Source organism: Cyphellophora europaea (assembly GCF_000365145.1).
Source record: "Cyphellophora europaea CBS 101466 unplaced genomic scaffold supercont1.5, whole genome shotgun sequence".
In the NCBI taxonomy this organism is placed as follows: domain Eukaryota; kingdom Fungi; phylum Ascomycota; class Eurotiomycetes; order Chaetothyriales; family Cyphellophoraceae; genus Cyphellophora; species Cyphellophora europaea.
The window spans coordinates 477,397-494,884 of NW_008481811.1; the positions used below are offsets into that span (position 1 = coordinate 477,397).

The 17,488-nt window shown below is 54.0% G+C and overlaps 2 protein-coding genes across 2 annotated transcripts; both read right to left on the bottom strand.

Annotated features, from left to right (window-relative positions):
• Nucleotides 1-304: 304 nt before the first annotated feature.
• Nucleotides 305-7,324, bottom strand: HMPREF1541_05454 (uncharacterized protein; the record flags this gene model as incomplete). Its single annotated transcript, XM_008719794.1, has 4 exons — nucleotides 305-1,042; nucleotides 1,090-6,846; nucleotides 6,911-7,081; nucleotides 7,142-7,324. The coding sequence occupies 4 exons, from the start codon at nucleotides 7,322-7,324 to the stop codon at nucleotides 305-307; spliced, it is 6,849 nt and encodes a 2,282-aa protein (XP_008718016.1).
• A 1,838-nt stretch (nucleotides 7,325-9,162) lies between these two features.
• Nucleotides 9,163-16,251, bottom strand: HMPREF1541_05455 (uncharacterized protein; the record flags this gene model as incomplete). Its single annotated transcript, XM_008719795.1, has 1 exon — nucleotides 9,163-16,251. The coding sequence occupies one exon, from the start codon at nucleotides 16,249-16,251 to the stop codon at nucleotides 9,163-9,165; it is 7,089 nt and encodes a 2,362-aa protein (XP_008718017.1).
• Between the last annotated feature and the right edge of the window lie 1,237 nt (nucleotides 16,252-17,488).

Consider the following 17,488-nt stretch of genomic DNA (forward strand, 5'->3'; position numbering starts at 1 on the left):
AACCGTCTCTATCATAGTACACTAACACTTTTCCGGTTCCCGATTCCTCAAGAACGAACGGCTGCATGGTCCGTTCTGCCCTAGCCCATCGCAGTTGGCGCTCCGCTCAAAGCCCGGGCATCGCCTCCATGCAGCCACCGATCTACCCTGATCGCTCACCTCGACTGACGTAATAATCTGTGTCTCTTTAACCTATGCCGCCGTATAGCATACACCAAACAGAGACCAATCAATGTCAAAAGCCAAACCCGCTCGCCAACGAATGAATGCACATCGACCCGTGCGCGCACCAGTCCTTCACAAATCAGTTTCCAAGCAAGTATTTGATCAGACCCTCCCGCTCGCTCGTCGGTACAAGGCTGAGCACCTCTCGCACTCCCCGAAGGCCACCTTCCTTGTTGCTGATGAGCAAGTCTGCCACCTTCTTGCTGATGGCTTCCGATTTCACTGCGTCGATCTTGGCATAGACATCCTTGCGGTGACTCTCGTACCATTCAGCAACCTTCCTGTCATCTTTCTCGAACTCCTTGTCCAGGAGACCTGACCATGTGCGCAGCATGTCAAGGTGATGCGTGCGTTGCACCATGCCCGATGACGTGGGCACGCCAGCATTCGCGGAGCTGACAAGGCGTTTGAGAAGCACCTCCTCAGACAACCTGCGACGTAGGCGCCAGTAGAAGAAGCGCCGAGCATTGGCCCATTTCAGAGGCATGCGAATTGTACCCTTAGCCTCCATACGACCGGCGCGGTCGTGAAGGTCAGCGAACTGAAGCGCAATCTGCTGGTAGACAGGACCAAGGAGCTTCTCACGCTCGTTCATCTTGGTCTTGATTTCAGCTTGCTGCTCGGAGCTGATGCTCTTCGCGGCCAACTGTTGGCGAAGCGAGGCATACTCGCCATCAAGACGAGCCATCGTCTCGAGTTGCTTCTCCTTGCGGTACTTGATGCCAACGATACCCTCCGGCTCGAGAACACCACCGCGCGACTCCTCATCGGCGTACATCTCCATCTGCTCGGGGTTGATGGTAGGATCGACGACGACCTGAACATGATTAGTATAGTTATGGCAGCAGGAGTTAATTGACTTACCCATGAACCACCGCGCAGCTCACCGAACGGTGGGATGTACACAAAGACAGGCTGCTCATACTTGACAAGAGCATCCACGATGTACGAACCATACTTGAGAACCTCGTTGTACATGTCGCGCTGACCGCCCGAGAAACCACGCCAGTTGGCAAGGATCATAACGGGCAATTGCTCACCGAAGTTGAAGTCCTTGAGTGCCTGCGCAGTCTTGAAAGCAGAATTGGGATACCAGACACCACCAGCTTCCTGAGTGATCTGTTCGATCGAATCGGGATTAGCAGCATCGGCAGGTGTGATGTTCTCGACAGAGCGAGTTTCAACGGCGATGACACCCATAGGAATGCCTCCGAGGCGGGCACGACCGGCGACGACGGTCTTGGCCCAGCCACCTAGGGTTTCTTGGAACGAGTCCTTGTCGAACAGACCAGTGAGGAAACCCTCGTCAGTCTGCTGCCCGCCGATTAGATGACGAACGTCGTACGTCTTACTCGGAGGGAAATAGGTGATGTCGCGGTCCCAAGGGTCTTGCGCCGGGCTGATGGGCACTGGCTGGCCCTTCTTGTCGGGAATGAACGACAGCCAGTCGACAATCTTCTCGACACCCTGGAAGTCATCGCTGGCAGTCATGTGAGACACACCGTTCTTGTACATAATTTGAGTGCCACCGAGCTGCAAGTTGGAAGTGTAGACTTCACGGCCCAGAAGCTTGTTGATAGCTGGAGCACCAGTCAGAATGATGGGTTGACCTTCAATCTGAATGGCACGCTGGCCAAGGCGGACGAGGTAAGCACCGATACCGACGGATCGGCAGGTGACCAAAGTCAGTGTGAAGATATCCTCGTAGGCTCTCGAGGTGGCACCAGCGATCAATCCAGAGCCGCGCAGACATTCGACGCCGAGACCATCCTTGGCACCCACAACAGTAGTGATACGATGGCGGGTCTCGCCCTCATCAGTGATTTCCTCAGTGATGACATCCTTGGAGCTGATAGACTCTCTCTTCTCAGGGGTGAGATAGAGGTATTTGAACCCAGAGGCCTGGTTATCAGGGCTGTTCCAGGCAACAGAGAAGTGGGGAATGAGCTCGTCAGCCATGCCGATGCGAGCACCCGAGTTGGCGGACAGATAGATGCGCGGGATGCCGAGCTTGCGAGCAAGCTCAGTGCACTTGTTGAAGAATCGGTCTTCTTGAGGACCGAAACTACCAATCTGATAGGTGATGTCGTTGGCAACGATGATGATGCGGCGGCCACGAGGATATTCAGGAGTTTTGGCTGTGATGATCCAGCCGACCATACCGCAGCTGTTCATGCCCGGAGCACGAGCAACCTCGATGAGTCCATCACTGTCGCTGTCAAGGACGAGCTCCTGATATTCGATGCACTGGCCAACCTCTGGACGAGACTCGGCCAGCGATGGGGTTGCGGCAATAGCCTTGGCCCAGCTGTTGGCAATGGCTTGACGGAAGAGCTCGGGGAAGTCGTAGACATATTGCGTGCCCATGAGATGAGCCTTGTAACGCTTGGGTTGGAGCCATTCTTTTGTTGAATAGGGAGTAGACACAGGAAGGAGGTGCATGGATCCAACCTTCTTAGTGCCACCGATGCTTTCGAAGACCCATTCACCGCTACGTGACTTCTTCTCGACGTACGTCTCAACGTCCACGACATAACCCGAGGTATTGGTGATGATAACACGCAGCGGATATGGCAGGCTGGAATCAGGATCAGTGCACAAGATACGGATTTCGGCTTGAGTGACGCGCAGACGCCAGAGTCTGCGGCCGAAGCGTTCCAAGAAGCCGGCGAGAGCCTCTTCGACATCTCGCGGCACCAGTGGGAAGACTGGAGTGAAGTTGATGAAGATGTGGTTGAGATCCGAGTTGTTGTTGCCGACAATCTCAAGAGCGTCGCAGATGTCGTTCACCAGACGATCGGTCTCGGAGATGAGGTGATCGGCCGTCGGAACCTCATCCTTCAAGCGGCCTGGGCGCACAACGGCGCGAGTAAAGTATCGTTTGTCAACAGCGCGGTCGCTCTCACCATTCGTCTTGCCTGTGGCCTCGTACACATGGATGTTGCGGTTCTCTGTGAAGACGGGCTTGATCTTGAACTTAGACAGACGTCCAAGCTCGAGCTGGAAGGCAAGGGCAGGCTCGTTGTGACGGATTGTCTCATCCTCTTCGTAGGTAGGGCCGCGGAAGGTAAAGTAGCCAGGGTAGGTACCGTCTCCATGTCCGCAGATGAAGGTGATGCGGCGAATGTTACGGGCAAGGAAGTCAGACCGGTTGTCCTGGATCAGCTCTTGGCATTTGGCCAAGACCTCATCATCTCCCATACCTTCGATGTCCCTGATGGCAACATTGAGAACACCGGTAAGGTCGTCCTCGTTCTCGGGCTTCTGGGGCTTGCGAGCACCCTCCAGCGACGGCATGAGGCCGTTTTGACTTGACTTGCGTTTCCCGGTCTTCGGGAAGACCTCGACAGCACGGCCAATGGCCTCATCAGCCTCATCAATGTACAGACAAGGTACAATAACACCTTTCCGAGTAGGCTCCTCATCGCCATGCATCTTGTTGAGATAGGACAGATCGCTCACGGAAGTGATACGCTTGAATGGATCATCCCGTTGCGAAGGGGTCGAAGGCGCAGAGGGATAGGACGATGCCAGTGGCAGACCGAATTCGGACTGGCCAACCTTCCGCAGAACGAAGTCCCACGAGAAGAAATAAGGCGTCTCACCCTCGTTATGATGAGTGACCTCCTTGACCGTGTACGCGCGGTACGCACGGCGGATATAGGTCTCGAGAGCGGCCAAGGCAACCCAAGGTTCCGAGTGACCGAAGAACAACGGCAGAACGTCGAAGACGGTGTAGGGTGAATCAACGACTTCTTTGAGCACATCCAGGTCAGGATCACGATGCTCCCAACCAGTCTCGCCATACTTTGAATCGACGACAGAAGATTTCAGAATGTGCTCCATCTGCGAAGCGCGCTCTTCGAGAGAGGGCAGAGCGGCCTGGATCAAAGCCTCACGAGCCTTGATGGTGACTCTGGCAGTAGCGCGGGACTCCAGCTCAGTCAGTCTCTTTAGAGATGGCTTGAAGTACTTGCCGACATTGCCGACTCCCGGCTGGTTGGGTCGGTAGAGGTCGAGAATGGCAATGATCAGGTTGTTCTTCGCCTGGACTCTGGTATGAGACAGGACAGTGTGGACAACGGCAAGGGGGTCATCTTTATGCTCCTCACGGAGCTTGAGAATAACATCCTCGTCTCGGAGACTGCCAGAGGAGAAAAGCTTCTCAACCTGCCAGTACTGGTCTAGAAGGCCGGTAAAGACCGAGTACTCATGCGCTTTGAGGCCATCGCCGTACTTTTGGCAGATCGTGAGCAAGGGCTCGATAGTGGACTTCAGAGCGGTAGCGTCGGCTCGAGACATGTTGTCGTCGCAGAACTTGTTAATCGTCTTGAGCAACTGCTTGGCGGGGAATTCGGCCTTGCGCGAGTGTGCCCGGTCGACGATTTGCCCAATAAGTGCATCCAGCTTCTGTGGAGTACGGGAGTGGAGCGCAGACGATTGAGCCTGCCACTCACCGTAAGGTAGCTCAGGATCACGCAGGACCTTGACGAGCTCCTTAAGAGTCGAGGCCATCAGTACCTGATTGTCGAAGCCCAATAGAATGTTCTGGAGCACACTCTGCAGAAGTGCGAAGCGCTGAGGAGGCTTGTTGCCCACAATCTGGGGCGGTCCGAGATCTGGGAGCTGACCACTGAAGTTCTGAGCAGTCTTGACACGGCTTGGGTCGTCCAGAGCAAGGATGCCAAGAATGTCGCCAGCCTCGAGAGTGGCTCCTGGCTGCTTGATGAACTGGACAATACCATCTTCTTGAGCAATCAAAGGCATGTACATTTTCATGACCTCGACTTCTGCGAATGGTTGACCAGCCTTGACGTGATCACCATTCTCGACCGTGAATTTAACGAGCTTGCCGGGAGAAGGTGTGCGAAGCTGGGTTGGGTCATTCTCTTGCTCAAGCAGGCAGGTCTTGCTATCCACGCTGATTCGGATGGCAGTGGCTTCCTCCTTCCAGTACACGGAATGAGATCGCCCGGCCAAAAGCATCAGAAGACCACCGTCGGCGAGAGCGCGAACGCCAACCGAGCATTTCGAGCCGTTGATAAACATATGGTAGCTGTCAAGGCTGGACCGAGTTGCGGTGAATTTGTAGCGATGTCCCTCGTAGATAAAGTCGACAGGGAAGACGGTCTTGAGCACATCTTTGGACGGAACCTGGCCCTTCTCCAGACCTTTACGGTATTCGGCGATGCAGGCCTCGCTGGCAAGGTGCGCTTTGGTTACAGCACCTGCCAAGACAGCCAGCATCGGATCTGGACGCTCAGCAGTAAGCTTGTTGGTGATCAGCTGGTCCAGCCACGCGGTAGTAATGGTGTTGTCTTCGAAAGCAGGAGTTTCGAGCAGCTTGATAAGGTACTCGACCGTCGTTCTGAAGTCACCTCTGATGTTCAGCTCCTTCAGCGCCACGACCATGTGCTTGCGGGAAGCAGCACGGTTTTCTCCGTAGGCGAAAATGTGACCAAACTGGGAGTCGGAGAAGCTGTGAATGCTGGAAGCTGAAGACACGGAGAAATAACCCCAGACATTAGAGCTCGACCTGAAATTCAGGTCGTGCATAGTACCGCTGGATGGCTTGAAGCCCTCACCGGGATCTTCAGATGTGATACGGCAAGCGGTGGTGTGGCCCTTGGGCTGAGGGCGTCTCTGTGTCTTGAAGCTCTCCTCCTTTTCGAAGTGGAAGTCGACTTCGGTGGTCGTATGGGGGTCCACGCCGTACAACAAGCGAATGTCACGGATGCGGTGAAGAGGGATACCCATAGCGACTTGGAGTTGCGCAGCTGGCAGGTTGACACCGCTCACCATCTCGGTAGTAGGATGCTCGACCTGAAGACGGGGGTTCAACTCGAGGAAGTAGAATTTGTCGTCGGAATGCGAGTAGAGGTATTCGACTGTACCAGCCGAAACGTAACCGACCAACTGACCAAGACGGACAGCAGCAGCTTCCATCTCACGGAAAGTCTCTGGCTTTGCGATCGTGACGGGCGCCTCTTCGATGATCTTTTGATGTCTCCGTTGGACGGAGCAGTCTCTGCCGAAGAGCGAGATGTTGTTGCCGTATTGATCAGCAAGCAGCTGCACCTCCAAATGTCTGGCGTTGCCGGCAAGCTTCATGATGAAGATTGGCGAACCTGGAATTTCGCTCGCAGCCGCATTATAGAGGGAGATGAAATCCGTCTCGTCTTCGACTTTTCGGATACCCTTGCCGCCACCACCTTCAGAAGCCTTGACCATGACAGGAAAGCCGATTTTCCTTGCGGCCTCAAGACCCTCCTCTGGCGAGTGGACGCAGCCCTGTTCGTATGTCTCCTCGGAGACAGTCACAATTCCCTCCTTGTCAACCTCGACCGCATCCACGCCTTCGCCAGACCATGGAATACAGGGTACGCGCGCATGCTGCGCAACGATTGTGGAGGAAATCTTGTCACCCAGCGAACGCATCGCAGAGCCGGGAGGACCAATGAAGATGATCTTTTTGGGAGATGCAGCGAGGGACTCGGGGAGTTTGGGGTTCTCGGAGGCGTGACCCCAGCCAGCCCATACGGCGTGTACGTCCATACGCTCAGCAATATCGACGATTAACTCGACATTGGCGTAGTTGTTGTTGTTTGTGCCACCAGGGACCTGTATGACATGTTAGCTTTGCTCTGTGGTAATATTTCGCCGTCAGACGCAGACACGGGCGTACCTCAACATATTGATCGGCCATTCTGATGTAATCGGCGTTCGCAGCCAAATCTTCCGGAGTGGCCATCACAGTGAACTGGATAGCCCTCTCGTCGCCGAACGTCTCGTAGGCCCATTTTCGCACGGAGCGAATCTCTTTGACGGCCGCAATACCGTTATTGGCAATTAGAACCTAGAGAAACTCGCCGTCAGCTTACTCTTCGACCTCAGACCGCGAGGGGCAGAAACGTACGGACGTGATGACGGAATGACCGTCTGAATTTTGAACGAAATCCTTGACCTTGCTCGGACGGGCTTTCTCGAGGCGATTGCCGCCAATGAAATGGGGATTGCTGGTCGAGAGATCGTGGCGGGCTTGCCAGGAGGATTTGGTGCCATTGGCGCCATTGACGCCGTTGACAGCAGGCGGAGCCATGTTGAAAATGTCTAAGACTCTAGAACCATGTACTATTCGAAAGGAAAATCGGCCGTGGAAAGGGTAGGCAGGTCGACTCGGAGTAATCGAGGTAAGAGGGGGTCAGAAAAAGGGGATCGGAGTGCGCCAACAAATCCGATGTCCCAAGTTCGATGACCAGGTGAATATGATGCGGAGAAGGAGTGGTTGAGATGGTGAATTAGAAAGTACAGAGTACAGAGGGCAGCAGAAGAGTAGATGCGTATGTGAGAGGGAGATGAGGCAGAAGGAGTGAAGATGAAGCGTGGGTACTGATGTGTGGCAGTTGCGGTGGAGGTGCCACAGCAGTAGGCTTGGGTATATCAATTGAATCTGCGAAACTACGATGCTAACTAAGGTCCCGCCGCCATCTACGTCCCATCGATCGGGGAGTAAGACAATGTTGGATGCGCAGATCCGGCCCGACACAGTGATTGTGCGTGCGTTGAGCAGCGAATTGGGTCGGCTGCTTTTTCTGCGCAGTGTCGTATTGTTGTTGAGACTCCAATAGCGGGCATCTTTTTTGGGAGCTAAGCTATCCCCAACTGCACGGGCAGTGGCTACGTTGAGCCGAGCGCTGATGACGTCCGGCTGGCTTAAACTGCAGTAGGCAAGACTCCAGGGTTCCCTCTGAGGGCCCCTCATTTCGAGTCCCAGGGCAGTACCCGTATTGGCATCGGGCCCCGCTCAAGCCCCATCAAAAATCTACCGCTGGTCGCCCCCAGCCGATCGCAGAGTTCCCAGCAAAAAAAATTATTCCGCCGATCCAGCTAACCTACGTACTCCTCAGACTGTGAATGTATCTTAAGGTCACTGCTGTCGCTGTGGCCAACCGCTTCGCGTTTCGACTGTGACTGTCCTTGCGATCAGCATCTGTGCACCGTTGAAGGGGCATCAGAAGAGACACAGCATCGCCATCAACAGTGGGCGGCTTTTCTATCTATACACGGTCTCGGCACCCCAATTTGCCCGGCGCCACACCCTCGGAGTCCGCCCCCAAAGGCCCGTCAAATCTCAATCGGACTCCGGTGCTGGTCGCCTTTTCCATCCCCCTTGCTCCTCGCCGGATCTCATTTGCCTTATCATTTTGACATTGCCGTATATCGTATTCGTGCCTCGTAAATCAAACGTACCTCCCCTTTTGTGAGATCGTGCCCTCATCTGCTGAGCTAGAATGGCGGTGTTGTGAGTACAGCAGAAAACGTGGCTGAGATCTGAGGTCTCAAGACCCTTGCCACGGCCACACCCATCCCCAAGACCTCGGCTTACAGATGATTCGTTGCTCGCGTGAAAGCCCGCGTTTGTTGGGACTGGTGGAAGATATTCGGCTCCACCAAACCCTTCACCCCTTCTATCCGAAGCCTTGTGGCAAGAGAGTGACTTGTCTCATGCTCAGGTGGAGGGCACCCACGTTTTTGACAGGATCTTGGAGGGGTCAAAGTTCAGTGCATGGGGATGCCTCTGACATTCATGGGCGGCCCTCGCCTGAACGAACCTTATGAAATAGGGAGGGCACCGGTGAATATTAACGAATTCCGTTGATAATAATCATATGTATGCGAGGAGGGCACCTGCAAATATGAGCAACCTCTTTCAAGAATCAGTATGAATCACGGGGAGGGCACCCGCAATTTTCAGCGGCCCTTCAAAATCACGATCAAAATCACAGAATTCTCAAAACTCGGTTATCGAGAGATGGCTTTCGCCTGATCTCTACTTCTACACTAACTCATCTCCCCGTCACCTCCATCCTCATCCTCTCCCTCACCACTATCTCAAACACGGCCCACCGCCCCCTCCCCCCTCCGCTCTCTTCCTCCTCACTCCTCCTCCTCGGGCTCAGCCTCACCCTTGCTCACCAGCAAGGACGGCCCCGCCACCCGCTCCCCCTCCACCGCCTCCTCCTTCGCCTCCCACCAGGCGACACCCCCCGCCTTCACCACCACCTTGCCATCCTTGCGACGGCCCTCCAACGAGTTCACCTCGTTGGTCCACCCCAACGCGACCTGGTAAACGTGGACAGGTTTTGCCTGTCCCACGCGCTTCGCGCGCCCCGTCGCCTGCTGCAAGGCGCTCCGATAGCGGAACGCGCTTGCCGCGACGTAGGGCGCCGCGAAGAACACGTGGGAACAGACCTGCAGGTTCCAGCCTGCAGCGTCCTCGCTGTCAAGCATGAGGATCAGAACATGCTTGCTGCTGTTGGGCTGGTAGGGGCCAGCCCCACCGTCGAGGTCCTGGGAGAACCCAGACCCGACCCGCTGGTTGCCCAGCATGGCCTGGGTCTTGAACCCCTGGATAAGACCTCGCGCCTCGGCCAGCGCCTTGGTGGTCTTGCTTGCCGAAAGTCCCGGGGGAACGCAGGCATCGGCGTATCCGATGGCCTCTCGCTCGAGGACCCAGATCAGCTCTCGGGCCTGTGCGTAGTACTGCACGAAGACGACGATGTAATCGTCGGTGTCTTGGGGCGCCGAGTAGTTGCTGCCCAGGATTTCTTGGATCTTCTTGGCGATGGCCATTCCGCGAGAGCCGTAGTCGGTCGTCTCAGTCGTGCGCCCTTGCTGGCACAACGTGGCGGGCAGGAGAAGATAGTCTTCCATGATGCAGGAACACCCCGGGACGAGACAGAGCCCACCCGAACCACCATCGGTGGCTACTTGGAGACAGTCCTTGCAGAACACGTGGCCACATGTCGTCAAGACACGGAGGTCCTCGGTTTCCGAGGCCATCATGCAAGCGGGACAGGTGATATCTTCACCGTTGAAGATCTTCTTGGCGATGTCCACGAAACGGAATTGCCGGGTGGATTGGACCAGTGTGTCAGACACCGTGCGAAGGTCGCTGATGCGAATCTGCATCTCTTTGTTTCTGTCCTTGGGGAGAACAGACGTCGGATCAAGAGGAACCTTGGGCTTTTTGAGCTTGTTGTGCAGCATCTCAGTCGGCACGGTGTTGTTGTCTTGGGCGTGGCCGAGCATCTCATCGATGGCTCTGGTAGCATCTGGATCCCCAAGCTGGCCAGTAATGACTTCATCTGCCCAAAGAACGAGGTCTTCTTTTTCCAGTACGAGGTCGCGATCATCCACATCCTTGAGCCAGTAGCCGCAAGCCTCTGCAATCATGGCGTTCATGTAGCGTAGCTGGCCTTGGACTTCATTCCGCAAGTAGGTTTGTAGTGTGTTGAGGCTATGTGGCTTGTCCTCGTCGTTCTTGGTCGTCTTCAAGACGGCAGCAACGTAGCAGCACAACATGGCCATATCGGGGCTCTTGCATTGTCCAATCAAGCGAACAATACCAGCAGCCATGTTCGTCTCGTGGTGGCCTTTCTTTTGCGCTTCTTCCTTCAGGTCTTTGAGAATCTCGTTCAAGCCCGACAACTCTGCATCTTTGTCAGAATGCTTGACCGCTTGGTTGTTGAGGACTGTGTAAAACAGGAAGTAAATGACCAGCTCGCGGACTTGAGGTTCAACGATGATGAGGTGCTGAACGTCTGTCAGGGCTTCGGTGGTAACCGTATTACTTCTCGCAAACGTGGACAAAAAGTTGCGTGCAAGCTGGTGATGGTTGTTAATGGCCGCCGTGGATGAAACTTGGTTGTAATCTCCGAACTCCTCGACATACGATGTCTCCTTGAGCAGAGTCTTGAGCTTTTCAGCCGTAAAGCCCGGGGAAATGAGATCAACTGGACGGGTAGTAATTCGTAGACCAAGAAGTCTAGCCATAGCGTCCACACCATCGATATCGTCCATTGGCGGAGTACCCGAAAGCAACCAGGTCTTCTGCGATTTCAGCATCAACAATGCCGTATAGATCTTGGGCGACAAGTACTGAAATTCATCCACCACGATGCGACGGAACGAGAACAAGTGCAGTAGGGCAACAACAGAGTTCCGGCCATGGTTCATGGGTAGAGGGTGGTTCTGAATTTCCCAGTCCTTGTCTAGAGCTTCTGCACCATTCAAAGATTCGACGGCTTCGGGGTAGACGTTCTGGGTGGTCTCCTCTGCATTTAGCTCGACCTGCGGCACTTGTAGAGCATTAGGGTCAATGTTTTTCATGTCGCGTTTGCGAAATCCCATGAATGGCTCGAATTTCAGGTGGCGCTTGCTCTTTAATAATTCGGCCCGACAAGCCTCGATGCTTGCAATGTTGTCAAACTGTTCAGAAGCTTCGCTGATCTCTTCGAGTGCATTCATAGTTGTCTTGAGCCACTGCACATGGGCACGGCCGCTTGCTGTAGGGACATTTGGCGCGTAGCAGAGAGCCTGTACAGACTCCCAGTATTTCGCATCGTCGAGAACAGATAGTGAGATGATTAGAATGTCGGCTCTCGTGATCTCCTCAAGTGTGTACTGAGCAAGCTCGGCGAATGTGTTCACGACCAGGAGTGTGACTGCGTTTGTCTTGAAGCATTTGCGCACCTGTTCTTCCCACTGCTCTGCCAAATTGTCGGGCACCAGGAACGCAGTCGCCTTGATCGCTTTCCGGCTGCTGAGATCAGTGTCGACTAGTGGCTGTTGGTCGATATCTAGAGCAGCTAAAGCGCATGCAATGGTTGTCTTGCCAGTGCCCACGCCATCGGCAATGATGCCCCCTTTGCTTGGAACTCGGGTTTCCGCGCGTGCGATGAGGTTCCATTGCAAGGGTTGAATTGGATGATCTTGCACATTACGCTCGATCCAGATGTGACCTCCCTGCTCAACTTCCACCATCCAAGCCAGCGTCGTCTTCTGCGACGGCCAAAGTGAACGTTTGAAGGAGGTGGGATCCGGATGCTCAACGTCTTTTGAGTTGTCTTGGAGCCGCGGAATCTTGTAAGCGCGCGGCAATTCCAAGTCATTGTAAGGAGCAACCTCCCAGCAGGCTTCCACACCAGCGTTGCCGGATAGCATAGGCGAAACAGCCCGATGAATTAGAGACTGTATGTTGATCTGTAGTTGAAGATGAGCCTTGCCTTCCGAGACATGCAGTGTAGCAGTGGCAAGTGGGGGCCGCGCTTTGAGTGCTTGTTCGCGTTTCCGAGCGTTCTCCTCATCCTCAACGGGTCTGAGGACCAGGCGTTTGGACATGCGCATGCGGTGCCACTTCCAAACCATTTCTAGCATGCGAGGGAAGCATGTATCGCAGCTTTCGCATAGTGACAATTCATCCGTGACCTTGTGGGGCCCAATCAAAAAATCAGGTATGCGCAAAGCACCAAGCATCCACTTCCAGAGTTTCATTTTGCCACGTTTATCAGCAAGGTCGAGATGAATACACTGATCTTCAAGCTTGGAGGAGTTGTTACCGAAGCTGTCGATGACCTCCGTGATCGAAGGTAGATCAATTGCGTAGGCAAGGACTGATGCTTTCTGGCAATTTGTTGAACTTGCAGATACGATAGGCGCTGTCTTAGGCTCCCAGACAGAAATGTCCTTCTCGTTGTTCGATACGACGAGCGGAAATGCAGCAAGTCGTGACCATTGGCCAGTAAACGTGCATCTCACATCTTGTTTGAAAGAGCTCTGGCTCCCATCGTCGTGCTTGGCAACAGGCCGCCAACCTGGGGCAAATTCGAATTCGGTGAGTCGCGAATCAGACCGTGGTATGCGCCGATGGCTGGTCGCTATGACCATAGAGTCGTATTTGGCATCCTGGAGGTGATAAGGGTTGAGGAAGAAATACAGAGGCTGGCCTTTGTCATCATCCATAGCTCGGTACAAGAGCCCATTGGCGGTGCCACAGTCCTGCAGGTACTCAAAATTCCACGACTGTGCTTCGATGGAGAACCGTGCTTCGATGGGCGGTGTAGATCTGATGTGGATGTTCAACTCTGAGCACACACGTAGCGACTGAAAGTTGGGGTCCAGGATTCCGGTCCGACTCTCCATTGCATGGATGCTCTCACCAGCTCCCGTCACGCAAGCATCTGTCGACAGATCTGCGTGGAAGTTCCAAGCATCCCATAACCCGAACCTCAAGCCATTGACAGGACACATGCGAGCGATAGGGTGACGCGCTTTCTCGCGCAGCATGCTGCCTTGGCTGATCTTGGGGGAACATTTGATGTAGAGTAGCCAATAGCACTTAGCATCCGGAAGCTCCTCGTAGAGGATCGTGTCTTTGCTAAGCGGACGAAACTTTGGCTCGAAAGAGAGCACTAGTCGCGCCTTGGGTGAAGAATACTCTACCTTCCAAGCGGTGTCTCGCTTGATACTGCGATAGTGGAATGGCTCAGAGATCGAGTCCTTGACCATCTGGCGAAACTCCTCATTTAGCGCGTCAACTTCTTCTTGACTGAGGTCGTGAGAACGCAAGGAAGACAAAGCGCGGGAGAAGGTACTATTGCCTTTCACCGAGTCAATCTTGTCGATTTGCATCCCATCGGGGTCTGTGAACGCCGACTCTCCAGAACTGAAAGCCTTCAGCTTCTCGGCATTTGAAGCCAAGGATCCGGATACATTTCCAAGAGAAAGTGAGCGGGGCAATGCTTTCTGGACGGACAGCATGAATTCCGCCGGATCTTTTCTACCGCCTGGTATGTCAAGTGGGCAATAATCATGTTGGGGCTGGCCCATACACTTCTCGCAGGCGGTATGGCCACACTGCCGGCAGATGTAGAATTTCGTGGCATGCTTGATTCCTGTAACGCCCTCACATCCGCAAAGCTGTCGAGATCGCATGGCTAGTTTCTTGGCTGCAACAACGCTCAGTTGCTCCCGCTCAGTAAGAGAGAGTGTTCTCTTTTCTAGGCCTGCGGTCTTACAACTTTCTGCACATTGCTGTAAGGTTTTTAGCTCGGGGAGTGCAAGGAAATTGTCCAGCGCGGGATTCTGCCCAGTTTTGGTGCGATGGAATATGGTCGTGCTGTTTTGCACGCCAGCAGCAATAGCAGCCAATATGGCAGCTCCGACAACAGTGCTAGTCATCGCATTGCCCGCCAAATCAGTCATTTGTTTTGTAGATAATTTGGAAAGAATCAAATCGTCCACGGGAATGCCTTGCAGGATCAAGGATTCGGTTCCAGAGATCACTCCACCACGATACGTATCGTAGAGGAGCAGAGTCGAGGTCAGACATCCAACGATACCCCAGTGTTTGGAGTCAAGGTCACGATCGATGTTTTGTGATAAATCGACTGTGCGCGATTTGTAGCTCATGTCATAGTCACGATCACAGATGTATCGTAGCTGGGCGATGTCGAGGGTATCGAGGACACGATCTCGCTGGAGCTTCAACCAGGTCAGCCATGTAAAATCCGGTGGCAGGCTGGTTCCGTTCTCCTTCCATTCGGTGTATGGTCGAAGTGAGCCATACGACTTATCCAGTCGGAAATTTGCGTATCGGTGGCGACAGAGCGCCCATGAGATCTCCTTTTTGGAGGCGTCGGCTGTGCTTTCAACCATGTACCGTACTCGCTCGTTCTGAGGCGAGTCATTTGCGTAGATGAAATCGGTGTAGGGCGATGTAGCTCGGTGCTGGAACTTCCTGAAAAAGTCCACCCACGAATCCAGCGCTTTCGCGGTGTCGAAACCAGCCTTCTGAGCCCGGGCACGGTTGAAACCAATCATGTAACCTCGCTGTCGAGTTTGAGGAATGTAGAAATTCTTTGTGTCAACAGTCACGGCGCGAACATCATATCCGTTAGTGGTATACCACTCCTGGCAGATCAGCGGCCATGGCGCGCCTTTGATGTTTTCTAGTAGAATGATCGCGGGCGTTTCCCACAAGCAGTATTTCATGACCCCGGTCATGGTAGCATAAGACTCGCCCTTCTCGCCAAATTGCTTAGGGTTTTGATTGAGCGATGAATAATCAACGCAAGCAGAGCCCGCTACCACGATGTGGCAGTCTTGTGGCAGGCTCTTCTTCGCGCCGTACGCCGTCCTGGCAACGGGCTTTCCAAATTCGGTGACATCACGAAAGAGGATAGGGGGCTGGAAGTTGAGTTCGATGTAGCCTTGCTTGAAGGGTTCAATCTCAGCGCTGGCCACGTGTTCGTACATGAATTTGGTTCCTTTCCGCTGGAGAGCCTCTTTGACCAAGTCCATGGCCAAGATCGGAGCTTCTGTGCCGGAGCACATGGTGAAGATGCGTAATGGCGAAGCCTCCAGCACCTTGCAAGCTTCTTCAAAGACTCTGACGGTCATGCCATCCCACTCAGTGGTGAGCTTCTTAGCCTTTTCAGACATGTGGTCGAAGATCTCGTAGACACTAGACAACGGCGCATTGTCATAGTCCAGATGTTTGTGTGTGGCTTTGGAAACCGTCATGGGCTTGCGTGGCTTTTTGGGACGGGCGCTGGCAGGGCGCTGGTCGCTGGTAGAAGGGCCGGCAGTGCTTTGGTTGTTTGTGGTGGTGTCGCCATTACCTTGCTTCACTTGGTGGATTTTGCTGCCGCCCTTGCCCAAGCTGGAAACCGGAGTATCGTCATCGATATTCAGGATACCCTGCACGCAAATGATGAATGAGGGAGAGTAGCCATTGATGTAGTCATAGCCATTACGAAGCTGTGGTCTGGGAACTTCATCAGTGTTGCCGTTGACGTCTTCATGGTCGCCATCGCCATCGCCATCGCCATCGCCATCGCCAGCGTCCTCCTTTTGGGTCTTCCAATCGCCTTCGAAGATGCGATCATAAGAAGCAGGGTTGACAGTCATGGTATCTGAGCCGAGACCTTGGGGATTTAGTGCAATTGGTTTGAAGTCGGTCAGCGTCTTCGTGGGCGCAGCCGGGATGTGCGGCATCTCACGAACACGATCAAGGCTCTGAGGCATTATGACAGGAGCGGAATCAGCCAAATGATTCGGATCGGTGATGTCTCCGGATTCGAAGCTGTCAGAGGTTGTGTTTGCACGAAGAGATTGGCCGAAGACCTCGCACATCGAGAGGATGTCATCTATCTTCGCGCTTGTAGAAGGATCCGAGGCCATTTCGAAGTAGGCACGTCGTTAGTGTTCCTTGAAACTGAGAGCTCCAGTGCGGATTTCCTAAGGCAATCCTATGGTGGAAAGCCTGGTTGAGATAGTACTGCCGAAGCTGCAGCCAAAGTTGGCGATCGGCAAGGTTGCAAAGCAGCAGGTGGACAAGCCAGAAAGAACAGGATTTCTAAGTATTGCTATGGAAGTCAAGATGTGTAGAAATCAACATATTCGGCGAGGAAGCTTACCAGGAAAGAAAGTAGGGGATGCAAGTTGTGATTGCGGCCGAGGCAACAGTGTTGGGATCGTGGGCGGCAAGGCTGCTACCTTGTTGAAGCGCGCTGCACTCGCGTACAGGCACTTGGGTTTGCTTGCGAGCTGCTTATGGAAGGAGGATGGGAAGTTATGTGCTTAGGTTTGCGGTCTGGTGGTTGTGGCCAGGGAAAAACCGAGATTGAAGTCGAAGGAAAAAGACTGTGTGATGAGTCCTAGACGTGCTGCTGTCTCGCAAGAAGAGAGGATAGCGTACAGCAGCCAAGTTCCAAAGGCCAATTTCTTCCAATGTCGGATGATCGATGCAGAAGAAGATTCAGTTTCTGTGTTTGAGAAAAGGTGCTTGATCGGTGGCTGTGAGAGAACGCAACAAAGCGGCGGATAGCCGCAGGGCGAAAGCAATGCCAAGACCTTGCTGCACAGCAAACCTGCGGCCTCGAGCCCTTTGCAGTTGTCGAGCTGCGATGTCCTGGCCGACTACGCTTCACTCGACTTCGACAACTCGACTTCGACAAAGCATTCACAACATGCAACATTGTCTTCGACCACCAGTATGAGGAGCTGAGGACGGCAGCCTGAACTCGATGCTCTTCATCATCGAGCGCAACCAAGGTATTGCGAGTCTAGCGCCAGTAACTGCTAACAAAGCTTTTGTAACAGAAGCGAACGAACTCAGGGAGGGCCCACCTCTCCAACAATACCTCGATCGAAATGGCTGACGCGGCTGCTTGCGATCTCGAGTCCGTGAGGCGACAGCGCACTTGATCGCCGGTGCAGGCATCACATACCGAAATATACCAGGCCTATGGATCAAGGCATAGCATGAGAGCCGCGAGCAAAGAGCACGTCCGCCCCTTGTGTCGAAGATCGCGCCGCAACGCATGACCTTGTGCTGGGAGTTCCATAACCCCCTTCGAATATGACAAAGATCAGGGTCCGACCCTGTGCAGCCATGCGGATCATTCCTCGGCCATCC